This window comes from Zootoca vivipara, chromosome 3, assembly GCF_965207765.1.
Source record: "Zootoca vivipara chromosome 3, rZooViv2.hap1.1, whole genome shotgun sequence".
Taxonomy (NCBI): Eukaryota; Metazoa; Chordata; class Lepidosauria; order Squamata; family Lacertidae; genus Zootoca; species Zootoca vivipara.
In genome coordinates, this window is record NC_142586.1 from 9,640,156 (window position 1) to 9,657,382 (window position 17,227).

The 17,227-nt window shown below is 43.1% G+C and overlaps 1 protein-coding gene across 10 annotated transcripts in view; it reads left to right on the top strand.

The window, feature by feature from the left end:
- The first annotated feature begins 7,666 nt into the window (after positions 1 to 7,666).
- Positions 7,667 to 17,227, top strand: part of FBXW11 (F-box and WD repeat domain containing 11) — an 86,292-nt gene continuing 76,731 nt past the window's right edge. For all 10 annotated transcript variants that reach the window (XM_088665534.1, XM_088665537.1, XM_035110156.3 and 7 more), the window contains exon 1: positions 7,667 to 7,872. Coding sequence is in view for 2 of the 10 variants with exons in the window: in XM_035110154.3 (XP_034966045.1) it covers positions 7,828 to 7,872 (45 nt within the window). In the remaining 8 variants the exon portion in view is untranslated. The remainder of the gene's footprint in view (positions 7,873 to 17,227) is intronic.

Consider the following 17,227-nt stretch of genomic DNA (forward strand, 5'->3'; position numbering starts at 1 on the left):
TGTTTCACTAGTATGTTACTTTCACAAGCCATTGTGGTGTGGACTAGGACAGGCACCCCCAAACTTCGGCCCTCCAGATGTTTTGGACTACAACTCCCATCTTCCCCGACCACTGGTCCTGTTAGCTAGGGTGGGAGTTGTAGGCCAAAACGTCTGGAGGGCTGCAGTTTGGGGATGCCTGGACTAGGACCTGGGAGAGAAGGGTTCAAATTCCCACTCAGCCATGAAAGCCCACCAGGAGTGACCTTGGGTCAGTCACTATCTCTTAGCCTAACCTACCTCACATGGTTGTTGTGGGGATGAAATGGGGAGAAGAACCATGTGCAACACCTTTAGCTCCTTGGAAGATAAAGGCGGTATATAGATGTCAATAATGACAATAATTTACACGCACACTTTAGTATATGCTCTTCTGTGCACATTCATTGCGGGGGAGAGAATTGCATTGCAAATTTTGAAAGTGTGCAAATTTTGAAGGCTGGCTGTGTTTCGATTCACGTGCTTTTTCAGAAAATGTGAACTAGGTATGTTCACCTTTAAATACAAAGTGGATTGATTTCTTCCCCATCTCTACTGGAGGGTTTCTGAATGTTCCCTTATGTAAACAATTTGGGGGAGGGGGGAACCACTCAATTTCTGTAAGTATCAAATTAGCACAGCACAGAGATTGAGCAGGATTTGAGCCTTTCTCCCTGATATGCCAGGCTAGGGTTCTTTCCCCCACCCCTCTTTGGTGGGAAGGATTTTACAACCAATAAAGGCACCCCATGCATAGTGGCACCGTCCATGGTACAGACCCCTCAGGTTTCTACCGCCTCATTATGCTACATGCATAGACCAGATCTACGCTAGGGCTATTTAAAACCACTGGTCTGAATTCTCCTGGGGAATCCCATTCCTTTACCAACTCTGTGGGAGAGGGTAGCTCATAAGAGGTCACCAGCAATCATATTGAGAGACTGGCAAGTGGTCTCTCTAGTCCAGGGGTCCCCAGACTTTCTGCGCGGCGGGCCGGTGCCCGCCGCGCCGACCGCGCGGTGGGCCGGAGGGCAGGGGAGTGTGCGCGCAGCGGGCCGGAGGGCGGGGGAGTGCGCGCCCGTGCGCATGCGCACACGGGCGGGGGAAAATCGCCAAAAATCGCTTGTGCGCATGCGTATGGGCCTCCCCCGACCCGGAAGTGCACCAGAAATGACCTCTTCCGGGTCGGGAGAGGCCCATACGCATGCGCACAAAGGATTTTCGGCGATTTTTTGCCGATTTTTTAGATCGTCGCTGCGCCGCGCGCCGTGAGAGCGGGCGGCGGCAGCGGGCGGCGGGAGTCGTCGCGGGCCGGATTGGAAGGCCGATTGGGCCGCATCCGGCCCGGGGGCCGTAGTTTGGGGACCCCTGCTCTAGTCTACCATGGAGATGTTGAAGATTTGGTTGGCAACCCTGCCCACAAGCTCAGTGGTGAAAACCCCCATTTTCATCCGAACCTTGGCGAAGCATGGAGAACAGATATACAGTGGAACCTCGGTTTATGAACACCTCGGTTTATGAATTTTCAGTTTATAAACGCCGCGGACCCATCTGGAACGGATTAATTCACTTTCCATTACTTTCAATGGGAAAGTTCGCTCCAGTTTATGAACGCTTCAGTTTATGAACAGACTTCCGGAACCAATTACACCCATGCTTCGGGTTAAGTACGCTTTAGGTTGAGTACTCCGCGGACCCGTCTGGAACAGATTAATCCACTTTCCATTAGTTTCAATGGGAAAGTTCGCTTCAGTTTATGAACACTTCAGTTTAAGTACTCCGCGGACCGTCTGGAACAGATTAATCCACTTTCCATTACTTTCAATGGGAAAGTTCGCTTCAGTTTATGAATGCTTCAGTTTATGAACAGACGTCCGGAACCAATTGTGTTCATAAACCGAGGTACCACTGTATAGGATGGATGAGTGTGCTGTGTAAATTCACTGCAGTTGTTATTATTATCCGCACAATATTTTAAATGTACTGACAGATGGAACATCACTGAACGTAAAGGTTAATGTTGCTAAAGTTATAACCACCAGTGGAATCTTTTTTAAACAAATTCGGTATCAGTGCAGAATTCAGACACTCAGAAAACAGAAAGGCTTGCAAAACAAAGCAAAACTTTGCCTGAGTACTGATGGTAGTCAGTGCACAGGCAAGCTGCAAAGACCTTTAGTTGCTTTCATAAAAGAATTCAAATCAAACAATCTAGTAAGAATTAGCTTTCTCCAGACAGAAGCAGAGCTGGGACTCTCTGAGCTACACATTCAAAATGGACACCTGGGATTAGAGAAATTCTAGACTAGTCAAAAGCAAATTAAAAAACAAAACAAAAAAACTAAACAGATCAAAGCCCAAAGTCATGGGACAAACTTGAAAGAAAGAAAAAGATTAAATAAGGGACGGGTGACATAATTTTTAGCTAACTCCAGACCTCATTTCTCAGGGAGCCCCGGCGTTACTTGATCGTCTAAGATGTAAAGTAATTTCTCGAACAATGAAGAGCCTTGTGGTACCTTAAAGACTAATGAATTTATTGTGGCATAAGCTATTGTCTGTTGCATCTGAAGGGGTCTCTGGTCCATGAAAGCTTATGGCACCATAATAATTTTTTAGTCTTTAAGGTAGCTCTCTTTTCTTTCTGCTATAACAGACTAACATGGTTACGCCTCTGGAAGTAATTTCCTGCAGGAACTTCATAGGTAATAGGATTACATCTCTAACAAAGAAATAAGCAGGAACACTCTGGGTGGCAGGTTTAGCAACCAAGACTTACACAAAGGAAGGGATCTGAATTTGATGGGCCATTGATTTGGGCAAAGGAGTCATTGTAATAACCAGGAAGAACCATTTACACTTGGCAAAAATCATAAAAGGATGTTAATTAAATTCTAACCTACATTTTTTTTCTATAGAAAGCTCTCCCCTCCCTCTGTTCTGAACCAGATCACAGCAGCTGTGATGTTCATGTTATACTACTAGACAATAATATACTACAACTGTAGAATAATATTCTGTAGACAATAATATTCCACAGAGTACAACTAGAATTCCTTCATAACATGAAATATTTTTATGACGTGGAGCTCAGTCTTCTCTTTCCATAGTGCCATCCTGTGCACGTCTTCTCAGAAGCAGGCTACATTGAATTAAGTGGGATTTACTCCCACCTAAGTGTGCCCAGGTGGCGCTGTGGCTTAAACCACTGAACCTAGGGCTTGCTGTTCAGAAGGTCGGCAGTTCGAATCCCTGTGACGGGGTGAGCTCCCGTTGCTTGGTCCCAGCTCCTGCCAACCTAGCAGTTCAAAAGCATGTCAAAGTGCAAGTAGATAAATAGGTACCGCTCTGGCGGGAAGGTAAACGGCGTTTCCATGTGCTGCTCTGGTTTGCCAGAAGCGGCTTTGTCATGCTGTGGCCACATGACCTGGAAGCTATACGCCGGCTCCCTCAGCCAATAACGCGAGATGAGCGCCACAACCCCAGAGTCGGTCACGACTGGACCTAATGGTCAGGGGTCCCTTTACCTTTAAGTGTGCACAGGATCACAGGCTTATAATGGCAAATTGGGGGGTAGTTCAGCCATTGACTATGTCAGGGAACAAAACATAATGTACATTTTAGGGATTTAGTGCAACTAAGAATAGCAGTGGATATCTAAAAATGTTTTAGTTTAGATTAAATGTGAAGTTTAAAAACGGGTGGTTAATTTCAAATAGTTGTTGAATAGGGACCCAAAACATTTCAATTGCCGGAGTAGATATGGCATTTTAGTTATTATATTTACACAAAACTGTTTACCTATATTGGTTCTCCATTTTTAAAAGCATGCTTACTGTTACTCTTTGTTGCCTTGAGGGTTGTTTTTGCTTTTGCTTTGGAAAAAGCACCTTCTTTTGAAACTGAAGGGAGAACTGATTTAAGTTTACTCAATCATGTGATTCTGTCTTAAAATACCAACGAACTCTGTCCATAATGCAATTGTCTCCTTATTGTGTGCAGATGCCCTGAAACAAAAAATATTCTATACATAAACGATGAACAAGCAATAACCATATTAATCACAATGTCTGGGGGGGGGGGGGAATAACCGCCTAAAGTTAGGAGCAGGGTTTTTGTTCAGCTGGAACTCAGCGGAACGCAGTTCTGGCACCTCTCAGGTGGGCGCCATTGCCATTCTAAGAGAACGTGGGTTTTGCCACCTCTTTTTCTAGAAAAATAGCAGTTTTGCTGCTTTGCTCTTCCTAGCTCATTCTGCTTCTGTTCTGTACTGAACCAAGACATGGTTTTGCTTAAGAGTGTCATCTGAATGTGGGCTGTAACCAAGGCTTCTCCCATGGTAGTTGTCTAGGAGAGCCAAGCATGAGCCTGGGCTTGAATGACACACTAAGCCAAACCATAGCTTAGCTCAGTACTGCACAATAGCAAAATGATCTGGGGAGGAGCAAAGGAACCTCAATTGCTTCTTTTGTGCAGAGACAAACAAATGCCCTCCATCAGATCATAGGATACAGGCAGGGTGATGTGAGAAGCAGATATGGGAAATGTGGCTACCCAGGTTTAAATTCCAGCTCTGTTATGGACAGATGATGCTGGGAACTGCCTCCCTGTAAGGTGGTTCTGTTGTTTTTGCAGACTAAGGATGAGTCAGACATGGTAGTTTTACTTTCAGTGACCGTTTCGAGAAAAACTTGTAATGTGAGATGTGGCTGTCACTTGTGGGCGGATCCATGCCCCAGAATGGCTTCTTTGTGGACCAACATTTTAGCAGTCTATAGCTTGATATTCAGTGGAAGACAGGAGTGCCTGGCGTGCTCTGGTCCATGGGGTCACAAAGAGTCGTACACGATTAAACAACAACAAAGCTTGTATTATTAATGCAGAAGCACAAGTGAAAGACAACTTTCCTGTATGGTAGTAGATGACAATACTCTTTTCTTGCTTCATCTCAAGTGTGTATGTGTATCATAATTGGACCAGGTAACATAAGACTACTTAATAAAATGTGAGACTCCTCCCCTTGCTCCTTTATAGTGCGAAGGGAACACATTTCTAGTGTGGCATCTCTGAAGTTCCTCCTGCCAAAGACCTTAAGAAGCTTGACTCATGCCAGTCACCTTCAACCTTTTAAAACCCTGGACCTGACATTTAGCACAAATATTGAGACCCTTTTTTTTTTTTTTTAATACCATACATTTAATGGCGATAGTGCTGCTTTTGCACTCCATGTTAAGAGGACAACACGTCCAGGTCACTTCCTCTTTTGATAAATCCATTTTCAGCAGGAGAGGGCTAGGCTGCTTTTTCTTCTTCTTCCCAATATGGAGATTTCCGCAGCATTTTTCTTGTCACACTAAAGTCAATGCAAGTTGACTGTTTACAGTGCACTGGGCTAGCCTGGTGAATGGTTCAGATTCCAGAGCGCTCCTAAATGCCCCATTAGAAATCTGGAGGAAACTGGGTGTTCATGAAATCTGAGCAAATAAATGAGTTGACAAAAATTATGCTTCAATGCATATACAGCTCTGGAAAAGTAAATGTTTAAGAAATAATTTTCAGAGCTATATTGATTGCGACTTCAGCCCGTTTTTTAGAACAGATATTTTCAGACCCAGAACTCGCTTTTAACCCAAATATGTATTTGGAGACCCATATATTAATCGTCTACCATTTGGTAGTGCTCCAGTTGCGACCCATCTTGGATCAGGACAGCCCACCCAGTTGAAAACCAGTGTTTTAGTAGATGTAATTCCTTCTTTTTGATAGCTGTGCCAATTTCAGTTGTGACGTCTTTTTATTTTATTTTTTGTAAGCTATGCGGACAGACTCTGGCTGGCTGCTGTTGAGAACATGCTGCTGGAATATGCCCTGATCCACTGGGGCTCTTTTTCGGTTCTTCTGGGGCCTGTAAAACAGGATTGGAATGGCTGTTGTTTTATGTTGCCATTGTGTTATGCATTGGATATTTTCATTTCAGATTTTTACGCCCTGTAAACCGCCCTGTGAACCTGTGCTGAAGAGCAGTATTTAAATTTGATTAATGAAGGTACAGTAATGTACAAATGGCATATACTCAACTCTTAGTGTGGAGCAACCCACCCTGGGCCACTTCCAGACCCTCCCAAGTGTCCCTATTTTCCAGGGACAGCTCCATATTTACAGAAGCCGTCTCAGTTCCGCTTTCCCTTAGGACATCCATATTTTCATCGGAGTCTAAAGCAAATAATTGAATTAGACAGCACCTATATGATATTGAGCGACAGAATAATCTGGCCACAATAAGGAAATTTTGTCCATGGCTTGATTATTTTCCACCTGGTCATTTTGACACTTTGGCACCCTATTCGCAAAATGCAGACACACTTTCACTTTCGCAAGATTGAGGCTGTACTTGAGGGTCGATTTCAAAAAATTCCACTGGAAAAACGGTTACATCCACGTGGAGATGGCAGGATTGAGTCTGTGGCTCATGTGCTTGCACTCTTTATAAGGATTTGAGGAGTGAGGTTATTACCCCTCTATTGTCCATGACGGGTTGCTCAACCATTGCTACTGTCTTTCTTTAAGCACATCAAGATGATCAGGTGACAGCAAAAACTGCTGCAAATAAGATCTGTTATTTGATTATTGATGTAAACCCCCCAAATGTATTTTCTATAGTTAAGTTTTTACCTCTATCTTCAGTATTATTTTTTATTTTATTGCTATGGCTAGTGGCTAATGCAAATAAGATTATTCTGCAGTTATGCAACTGTTGAGCCAAGGAGATAAGGAACTATAAAACCTTTAGAAGATGTCTGAATGCAGCCCTGTGTAGGAATTTTTTAAAGAAATTATGGAATAGGATGTCCCTGTTTTTCATGGGAGAATAACTATCCCCACACAGTCCTGTGAGGGTGAATATAAATGAAATAAGCGAACCAATAAACATACTGTCAGAAGTATTATGCTGAGAACCGCCCCGAGATTTACGGTGAATTACGGAAAATGGGCGGTATACCAATGTAATAAACAATAATAGCAATAATACTGAAGGGAATAGCCGCCTCCACTCTCTAGCGCTTCCATACACGAACGTGGGGCCCTCGGCGCCCTCACGCCTGAGGTAAAGGCACCCACGACGGAGCCTTTTGTGAGGAAACCGCGGCCTGAGGCGCCATGAGGCAGCTCCACTGCGCCTGCGTTCTCGGCGCCTGCGGCCTAGCAGCAAGCTTTCCCCGACGCCGGCAGCAAGCTTCGCAACCGGGACCTCAAAAAAGGGCCTCGACACAGGCAGCTGGGAGGAAGCAAAGGCACAGCCCGTTTCTTCGAGCAAGTTCTTAAAAAAAAATCCGCTGTTGGGGAAAAAAAACCTCCCCGACACCGCGTTGCATGCCGGGAAACGTAGTCCCTTTAGCACCTCCGCCGCGAGGAGAGCGAAGCACCCCCTCTCGGCGCCATGCATGCCGGGCATTGTGGTTCTTTTTCCCGCCGACCGGCGCAAAGCCTGTTGGGAGCCGTAGTGCCTCTCCTCCTCCCCCACCCTTGGTCGCGACGGCCGTTCCGACGCGGCTGCTGAGAGGGAAACGGCCGCCGCCGTTGCCAACCGCCTGCCCGTTCGTCCTCCCGCGCGCCGCGTCGGCCAGCCGCGTCACTTCCTCTTCCGGGCGCGCGGCCGTGGAGGCGGCGGCGGGTCAGTCGGTCGATCTATCGGCAGCCGGCCTCCTTCTCTGAGGGAAAAGGAAAAAAAAAGGAGGGGGGTTCGATACGGGCTTTTCTCTCCTCCGCCGCCGAGGAGGAGCCGCCGCCGCCACCATACCCGCCGCCGCGATGGAGCCGGAGTCGGTGATCGAGGACAAGACCATCGAGTTGATGGTAAGTATGAGGGGCCGAAACCGACGCCGGATCCCTTTCTGCCTTCTTCCCTCAGGCCCGAGAGAGGCGGGCGAGGCCTCGCGAGGACAGGAGACGCCGCAACCGGGCGGGGGGGGGGAGGAGGTGGGAACCGGGAGAGAGAGAGAGAAAAAAGAGAAGGAACGGGAGGCGTCGGCGCGGTGAGAGCTGGTCTTTGTAGGCCTCGGATTTCGGCGGAGTCGCCTGCGCATCCTCCGCTCCCTCCTTCCTTTTCTTCCGTCCCCGCAGTGGGGAGCGGGGGGAGGAGGAGGAGGGGGCGGGCCGGCTGGCCGGCCTCGCACTTCTAGGCCAGGTTTCTTTCTCTCCTGCTCTTTCATTCGCAAAGCGGTCGCCGGCCTCCTCGAAAAGCCGCCTTTCGCCGCTGCCCGTTATGTGTCAGCTGGGAAAGAGGGGTGGGGGTGGGGTGGGGAGCGATCGACTGCTTTTTGCCTCCCTTCTTTCCCCCACCACCCCGACCTCTACACCCAGGGTGTTCCCCCCCCCCGTTGTAAGCCACACAGAGTGGTTGGGGGCAACCCAGTCAGATGGGCGGGGGTACAAATAATAAAAATTATTATTACTGTCCCAAGCAACCAGGACAAAAGCCACACAAGGCGTTGGGCATCCACGCAGGTGAAAGGCCTCTGGGTAGGGAATATGCTGAAGGTGACATTTGCGAGCCAAGTACCGGTAGTCTCTCGCACCATAAGAGCCCAGTTTCACAAAGCAAGGGGCGATGTGCTTGTGCTGCTGCTGTGTGTAGATTTCAGCTTCCAGGCTCTTTAGGACTGCAAAGCTTTGATCGATCAATCAGGGCGATTGAACAGCTAGCGGGTTAGGTTCGGCCCGTTCTCTCACCCCTCACCCCCCCAAAAAAGATCGTTGTTGAGGTGGACGACAGGCTAAGTGGCCTACTTGCCATGCAGAGAGGCTTGCACAGATGTGCTGGTTAAAAAATGGCGGGTGTGCCTCCCCCCTCCTTGCAGTGTGGTAACTTAAGGTTTCATAATCATAAGTGACCATCTTCAAGAGATGCTGACCTCTTCCTTTAGAGTACCTTTATTGAATGTTGTTGATTGTGTGCACTTGCAATTTTAATCGTTAATTAAAATTGGTCATCATATAAATATTAAGATGGTGATGCTTAATTGATTTTAAACCCTTTGTATCAGTTGATAGCCTTAGTTCTCTTTGGGTACATTTGTCTTGGATGACTACTGAACTGTGCTCTACCACTGTAGAAAGATAGCAAGCTAGTGTTCTTCTTACTTACGTACTTATTTATTTCTTTTGGTACTTTGAGTTTGTTTGTTTTTTAATGTAAAAGACTCGTCAGCAAGCAACACTTTGACAGTTTTAGCTGAAAAAGGGAAATGTCTGTCATGGGGTTATTGTGGAGCTGTGTTGTATATGCACAATATGCAGTGGTCTGAAATGTGGCGTGCTCAACATACTATGGAGCACACTCCCAGCCCTCCTGCAACATTTCTATGTCCAGAGGTGGACACAGAAGGTGGTTAGTTATGCTCAGATCCTTCTAAATATGAATCCTTAATGTCAGCTATACACTTTCTGAACATTGAAGAAGTTGGAGGTTTTTTGTTCGTTTTGTTTTACAATGAATATCATAAAGGGCTTTTTGTTCATTTTGTTTTACAATCAACATCATAAAGAAAGGGCTTTAAAAGAAATCTGTTTTGAATGGAATAAAGTTTATACAAAACAATGATATTTGACATCTTACAAATCTGCCTTTGCTGTTGGAGATTCCCTGGAGATCAGTTCGGGTTTTGTGAGTTCAAGTGTGGATCACTACCAAAGAAGTCCTTAGTTGCATTCATTCTTTGTCAGGGAAACGTATCATATAATGTGTAAAGAAACATTCCATTTGTCTCTGTGATGGGGACAATCCTTCACATATGTTCTGGAGCTATTAAACTGGGGCCAGTACCTGATTATTACATTTTTAGTCACTTTCCTGTTGTCATATATACAAACACTAGCTGGCCTGCCACACGTTGCCATGGCTACTCCCTGTGATTCCCCCCAACCTGCCCTGTCCCATGACGTATCACGCTCCCTCTTCCCCCCCACCCCCAGGTCATCCCTGTGACTGGCCCCACCGTGTCCTGACCTATCCTGTCCCCTCCTCCCCCCAACCCCCACCCTGGCGAGTCAGTACCTCCATTCAGCCTAGTCTGTAAAGGCTTCGGCCGAGTATGTAAACGGCAGCTGAGGTGCTGTTGAGAGGGAAGGTTCTATAGGTGTAGTTACCAGTGTAGCCGCCGCTAGAGGGCACTGGTTTGCAACCTGGTTCTTTTCCCAGAATGCATTTTCGTCTGAGTGGTGTGTTTTGAAAGACAGGGTTTTGAGGGTTTTACGTGGCACAGGTGTGACATCTGTCTTTGAAAACAGTATAGGCTTGTGTGAAAATTTGAACGCAATCGGTCAAGCGGTTTTGGTGAAACGTGGATACTAACGGACATGGCCAGTTTACATTTATATATATATATATATATATATATGTAGATGGTTGATAATGTGAAGAATGTGCTTATTTGTTTATTTTTTCTTGGAAATTTTGTTTCCTTTTGTGTGTCAATACTAAAGCAGAAGCTCCTTTTATGGACTTCAGAAAGTGTGCAGAATAAATGTAGAATGTTAAATTTGTTTATCTTCATTTTACATTAATGTGCTGATTTTCCTCAGTAGAACCATGCGTTTTACAGAAGCAATATAATTTAGTGAAGTGCAAGGGCAAGACTGCTGAATTCTACCTTGTTGGAAAAGCACATAGCAGATAAAATGGCCAAAGGGAAAATGAAGAGGGTAACATTGCTGTAACAAACCCAAAGGCCCAATAGTAAAATGTGGTTATGTAGAAGCATTTTTTAAAATATGAATGGGGTGAAGTGACTTGGCAATGATCAGGAGAGTGCTTTGAATTATATGTATATTTTATGTAGCCTTCTCTGTAATGAACATTTTACTGACTTGTTGACACTAAACACTGCACTTTGCTACAGTTGGGTTTTGACAGCAGTTGGGATCTATTTAAGCTGACAAGCAAACTGCTAGTTTTACGAAACATGTAATCTCTGTCTTAAGAATTCTAATTGTGGCCAAACATTACAGTAATGTTATGGTTGTGTGTTCTTGCATTTCTTAATCCATTAGTGCTGGTCACTATGATATAGTAGCAGTAGAGCACTTGCTTTGCACCAACAGAGTACCAGATTCAGTGTCTGGCATCATTATTCAAATGATTTTAGGACTAGGAAAGATCTATACCAGGCACCCCCAAACTGTGGCCCTCCAGATGTTTTGGCCTACAACTCCCATGATCCCTAGCTAACAGCACCAGTGGTTGGGGAAGATGGGAATTGTAGTCCAAAACATCTGGAGGGCCGAAGTTTGGGGGTGCCTGATCTATACCTTAATACTTTGGATAGCTGCTCTTAAACTATGCCCTCTTATGTGACGAGTGAAGCAAGCTAGCGCTTTTCCCTTCCAGAAGGCTGTGACAAGGTGGGCGGGAGGGACTGAATCCTAATACAGGTGACTTTTTTTATCCTGGCCTTTCTCACCCATTGGGATCAGTGTACTACGGTAGTGCAGCAACTTGCAGTAGTTACCTTATATGGTCCAGTCTGTTTGCTGGACAGCAACCCTCCCACCTGGAGCAGCCTGGAAACCAATTGGGCAAACTGGGTTTGATTGCTGGGTAATAGCTTTCCCCCCACTTGCAATAAATTATGTATTGGCGCAACCCCCACCCCATCCAGATATGCTATTAAATGTTAGGAGAATGAGGAAATCCCAGTAAGTGAGTCATGACAGTGCCACAGGGAGGAGGAAGTTCTCTGTCCTGCTCTGAAAACCTTAATAGTCTTTTCTGCACATTATATCCGGGAAGTCATAGCTGTTTGACAACTCAAAGAAAAAAAATGTGTAAAATAAGTTCTCACAAACAGCATTGCAGATTCAAAATAAGTGAACTGAATTTTAGGGTAGGATGCTGTTTTGTGGTGCGGCTCAAACTTGCGCTACATAGATATTGCCTGTCAGCACAGCCACATTTGTTCTTGGAGCACATTTTCCCCACTTGCTTCTTTTTGGTATGATTGCTTTCAGCTCTTGACTAGATATTTGGTGTGGGAGTTCAAAATCAGAACAGTGAAAGAAAACATTAAGATAGGTAAGGTACTCAAGCAGACTCTGCATTTGTCTTGGACGGCAAGTCGAAAGCTCTTTTTGTAATATGAAATGTGACACTGGATCAAGGCATCGTTTTTTTCAGTCTTCAGTGAGTTTGTCAGATGGCTGTAGCATTTCCTTTCAGTAATTGAATCACCAATATGAAGAATAATTTGTGGAAGTGTTTGAACTTTGACAGTGTGGTGTTGGTGTTGACTGCTGGTCTGCAGTTTTGATAACGTAGCAGTACTTTTTCTAAAAAGCTCCTCTGTGAAAACATACACTGTAAAATTAGCATAGACAGGTATGATGAATCAAGCAGCCAATTCCAGGTGGCTTAATTTTGCCATTGTTAATCTTAAGAATTTAAGTTACTATTCTAAAAGTGCCAAAAATTATGGGCTTGTGGTGATCCCCAATATTTTCATGCTAGGAATAAATTCAAAGAACTCGATGGACATAATCTGAAGTCCATTAATTTCAGTGGCCCTATTCTGTGATTAATGTTAGATATCAACTATTGTTTTACTGTCTTTGGATTTTAGAAAGGTGAAAAACAAGCCTTTTGAACTTGATGTTCATACAGCTTCTATACCAGCTTATTTATAGTACATTTGCTTATTGACTGTCCTGACTTTAAGGTGAAAGCTTTTTGGGGGAGAGAGGGGGATGACTCTTGATTAATTACTTTTACAGATGTTTGTAATTAAAATTGACATTATTTTTGTTCTTAGGCTTACTTTCTAGCAAAGCAAAGGAAGGAAACCTCTGAAGGTTTTTTTAGATTAATGGTTTTTAGACTTTTAAAAACTTTTATTATATATAAGAGGTATAATGCAAATATACATGGAAATTCCATCTGACCTGCAAAATCAAGCATATGAACCACCTAAGTGGACCACCAAACATTAGTGTTTTCAACTGTGGCTGGTCCTATGCATGCAGCTTCTCTTTTGCCTGCCCTCCCGGTCTACCAATAAAGAACAGAAGATTTGCTTAAACCTTAATCTTGCTTTCTCCCCCTCTCTTTCACATATTTCTTAAGAATTGCGTTTCTGTAGTCTTCTTATCCAAGTGAATCCCATTCACTGCCTAGAGCCCTTCCAGTTGGAAAATGTGAGCTGGGTGAGTGAGTTTTGCTCCTTTGTCACTGATGCCCTTCCTATCAAAAAGAGTTTGTCCTAGAGATCCCCACGACCAACGCTTGGGCTACTTCCCATTTCCTGATCTTGCACTCCTCTTAATCCCAGCAGAGGGCCAAAAACGGTGCATGTGTCATGCGTGTCTTGAATGCGTGTAAAGTGGGAGTTGTCTGTACTTAAAACAGGGCAAGTATTTCTTTTCATATGTTTAATGAACTGAGTAGTTGATGTTATGACGTTGGTCTTGATTTCTGCTAAGCATTCTTTTTCATTTTGATCATTTTCTTGTTTCCAGGTCTTTAATCAATGGCTGTACCATATTCAGTTTTTGTTGTCATTTGGCAAATCCTATGCAATATTGTTTTTCACTTTTATATTTGTCATAGCTTGCAGTAGCCTATATATTTCCATTAATTTTAAATTTCCCTCCATATTCTGTTAGGTTGCAATTCTGCATGAAGGTCCTCTAACTGTAGCAAGAAAATGTACTGGTTTTTACCCATTGTCTGTGCATAAGCAGAACAAAGTTGCAATTTCTACATGGGACGTCTTCTCTCTGAAGCCCTCTCTACCCTGAATCTGCTCTGAATGGTCCCCCAGCCCTCTGGAGCAGATCTGAAGGAGATGTGGGGGTTGCGTGATGGGGTAGAGGAAGAAAAAGTCCCATTGCGTGAACAGAAGTGCACTTGTTGAAGATTACATTGCAATTTCATAATTTGCATTAATATATACTTTAGCAAATAGCGAAAATAAACAAACTGTAGCAGAGCATATTTCCATTTTCTCAGGACTGAAATTCAGCAGAATTAAATGACAGTAATATTATGACCTTAGTTTTTCTGTATGTTTCGCAAGTCTTTGCTATCTTGAACGTCTTGCTATCGGTATAAAATAAGGTTGGGGAGAAGGAGAGCTTTGGGAATATATGTAAAATGAACATTATATGAAGTTCTTACTTCTGTGTGTCTCTAAAACAGTTGAAGGTTTTTGCCCAGCAAGAGTGTAATTAACAAATGTTTAAACAAATGAAGAACCATAACTGAAATGCCTTCCTCCATGTACCCGTCTCCATCCTCTTTCTGTCTGTCCAGCATTGGCGGGAAAATTGTTTTGCCAGTAACCAGAAAGGAGTTACTTTCAAAGACCTAACCTTTGTAATACTTTGTTCTTGTACATTGTATGCCAGTGAATAGCAGCCTCGTTAAAAACTATCAGAAAGAGCTGATACAGTAATTGCAAAAAACAATTTACAGCTAGTCTGCCATTTTGTGGGTTTCTGAAATTCTGGGAACAGTGTTGCCTTTTTACAATGTGCTAGCAAAAAGCTGGCTACAGCATTCTGTACCAATTTTTTAATGATTGGCTGTTACAGCTAATCCCATGTGGGGTTTGCAGGTAGTCTAATACAAAGATAATTGATGTTAATCCTGATGTGTACCTGAGAGTAAGGATGGATCTTCTTTCATTGCTACAGTATCTCTATTTTGGATAAGTAGATGTGACAAGCTATTACTTGAATTTCTAGACAAAACAATGTTGCGAGTGGCATAATGTTGCATCAGTGGCTTAATTTTCTTGGTCTCTGTTAAAAGTTTAATGAGGGTGGTGGTGATATATGTGTACGTCCTAGTAAGTTCTAATTCAGGTTTTGTATTACAGCAAAACTTAACCACACCTATGATGACCACATTTAAAGTTATGTGATATGGCAACTTAGTCCATGTTTCATTTTTTGTTTTGTTATAATTACAAATTCAGCTTAACTCTTGCTCAGACATAAAACAACTTACGGTAAGTTGGAGTAATATGCAGTAGTATAAGGAAATGAAAGTGAGACTTATTGAGACTCCTTCAGGACCTATGGATGCTGCAATAGGCAGGACAGCCTGATATAGAAATACAAAGTATCACAGAAATCTATGGGGGAAAGTGGTGTATTTTAATAATAATTTTGACGGTGACCATGCATGCCACGGAGTGAGATAAATTTAAAAATGCACTGTTCAGAAATACTTTTGCTTTTAAAATTATGACTGGATTGCTCAAACAAAGCTGTTCGTCTGTGTATTAGGCACCTGTGGTTTACAGTAGTACCTGGTTGTTGTTGTTTTAGTAATCACTGCAGATATGATGGGCAAAATAGTCTCACTGTTATATGTATCTGAGCTGGAAATTATACCGGTAATTTTTATATCTCAAACAGAAGTGCCATTCTGGATCAGGCCAAAGATCAGTCTCCTTTCAGGGAGTCCTCGAGGAGGCATGAGGGTGATAGACTGCTTCTGTTTGTTCCCTGCCTCTAGTGTTTAGGTGTATACTGTCACTGTTTTGGATGTTCTGATTAATTCTATCAGCTAGTAGCACAATGGCTATCCTCCATGATCTGTATTTTAAAGTTGTCTATCAGTGCAATCCTCACTGCATCCACTCAGAAGCAAGTCCCAGGTAAGTGGAATTATGATTGCAGCCTAATTGCACTTGGTGTTAGTGAGTTCTGCAAGTTAAATTCAACGAAATGCCACTTGTCTGTCCTGAACCTACTGCCAGTCAACTTTATGGTGTTTGGCATTTCTCTGCTCAAACACTTTCCTTGCTTGATCAAGTAGCAACATGTTACTTGTTACATTGCAAATTATAGATGCTGCACTTCAATGCACCTCGGCAGACTCCTTGTTGCAAAGGGTTGGTGGAGCTTTGGAGGTGAGTATAAGTTCAGGTTAGCCTACAATCATAGGCATGCTTACTGAAAGTATATTTCAGTGAAATCAATGAGATTTACTTAACAGTTGAATGTGTTTTAGCACTGGGATGCTTGGTCATAACCAGTGACGTGGGAATGAAAATTTTCTGCTGCACTTGCTTCTCCACTGAAATTTTACCATTTGTAGATATGCATGGTTTTATGAAATTAATTAGTAAAATTATGAATGTGTACAATACCAATAATATTTGGTGATCTAAAATCAAAGCTCTAACTTTTTTTCAGTACTTCCCTAAGAAGTACTGTTTCTTTATACATTTGGTTCTTAAAGCTTCAGTACCTCACATTATTTACAGTTTAAGAAGTAGAACAAAATAAGGGAACTGATGTGAGTTGTAGTCCAAATATTCTGGAAGACACTGGGTTGGGGATGGCTGTCTTACAAAATTGTGCATCATGTGGAAAAAGAGGATAGAGAGAATTTCTCTCCTTGTCGTAACACATAAATTTGGGGTCAGCCAATGAGATTAATTGATAGTAGATTCAGGATTGGAAAAAGCAAGTGCTTCACAGAATAACTAATTAGCTTTACAGAATTTCCTGTTACAAAATTTGATGAGTGCCATGAGCTTTAGTCACATTAAAAACAGCTTAGGTTAATAACTGCTATTGAGCAGTGTAACACCATTTGTTTGTTTTTTTTAAAAAAGATTTGGGTATTTAGAGACTGGTTAGGTTAACATTTGTTCCAGGAAAACTGGTGGAAATCATTATTAAAGTTAAGATTACCAAGCATACAGAAGAACAAGTCTTGCTGAAGAAGAAGGAGTGTGGCTTCCACAAAGGTACGTTGTATCTAAATTTTTATTGGAGAGTGTCAAGAACATGTGAATAATTAGTAGACATTGTGATAAAGAACTTTTGATAAAGTTCTGCTCCAAAGACTCTTGACTAAGTTTAGCAGTCATTATAAAGACCGTCTCGGGAAGATCTTTTAAAAGACCAAGATGCAGAGAGTAGGTATAAACAGAATGTTCTCACAATGGAATGATGTAAGAAGTGAGATCTCCCAAGGATTTGTAGTGTGACTGGTGCCTTTTAGGTGTTTAAAATGAAAAAGGGCTATGAGCTGCTCCAAAAGGACTTCTTCATACTGGGTGAGTGGGCATTAAAATGGCAGATATGGTTCACTGTAAGAAAGAATAATGTGATGTTCATTGGATCAAAAAGTTCTAACTTCACATGTATGCCAGTGGTCTGAGCTGGCAGTGACTGACCAGGAAAGAGATATTGGAGC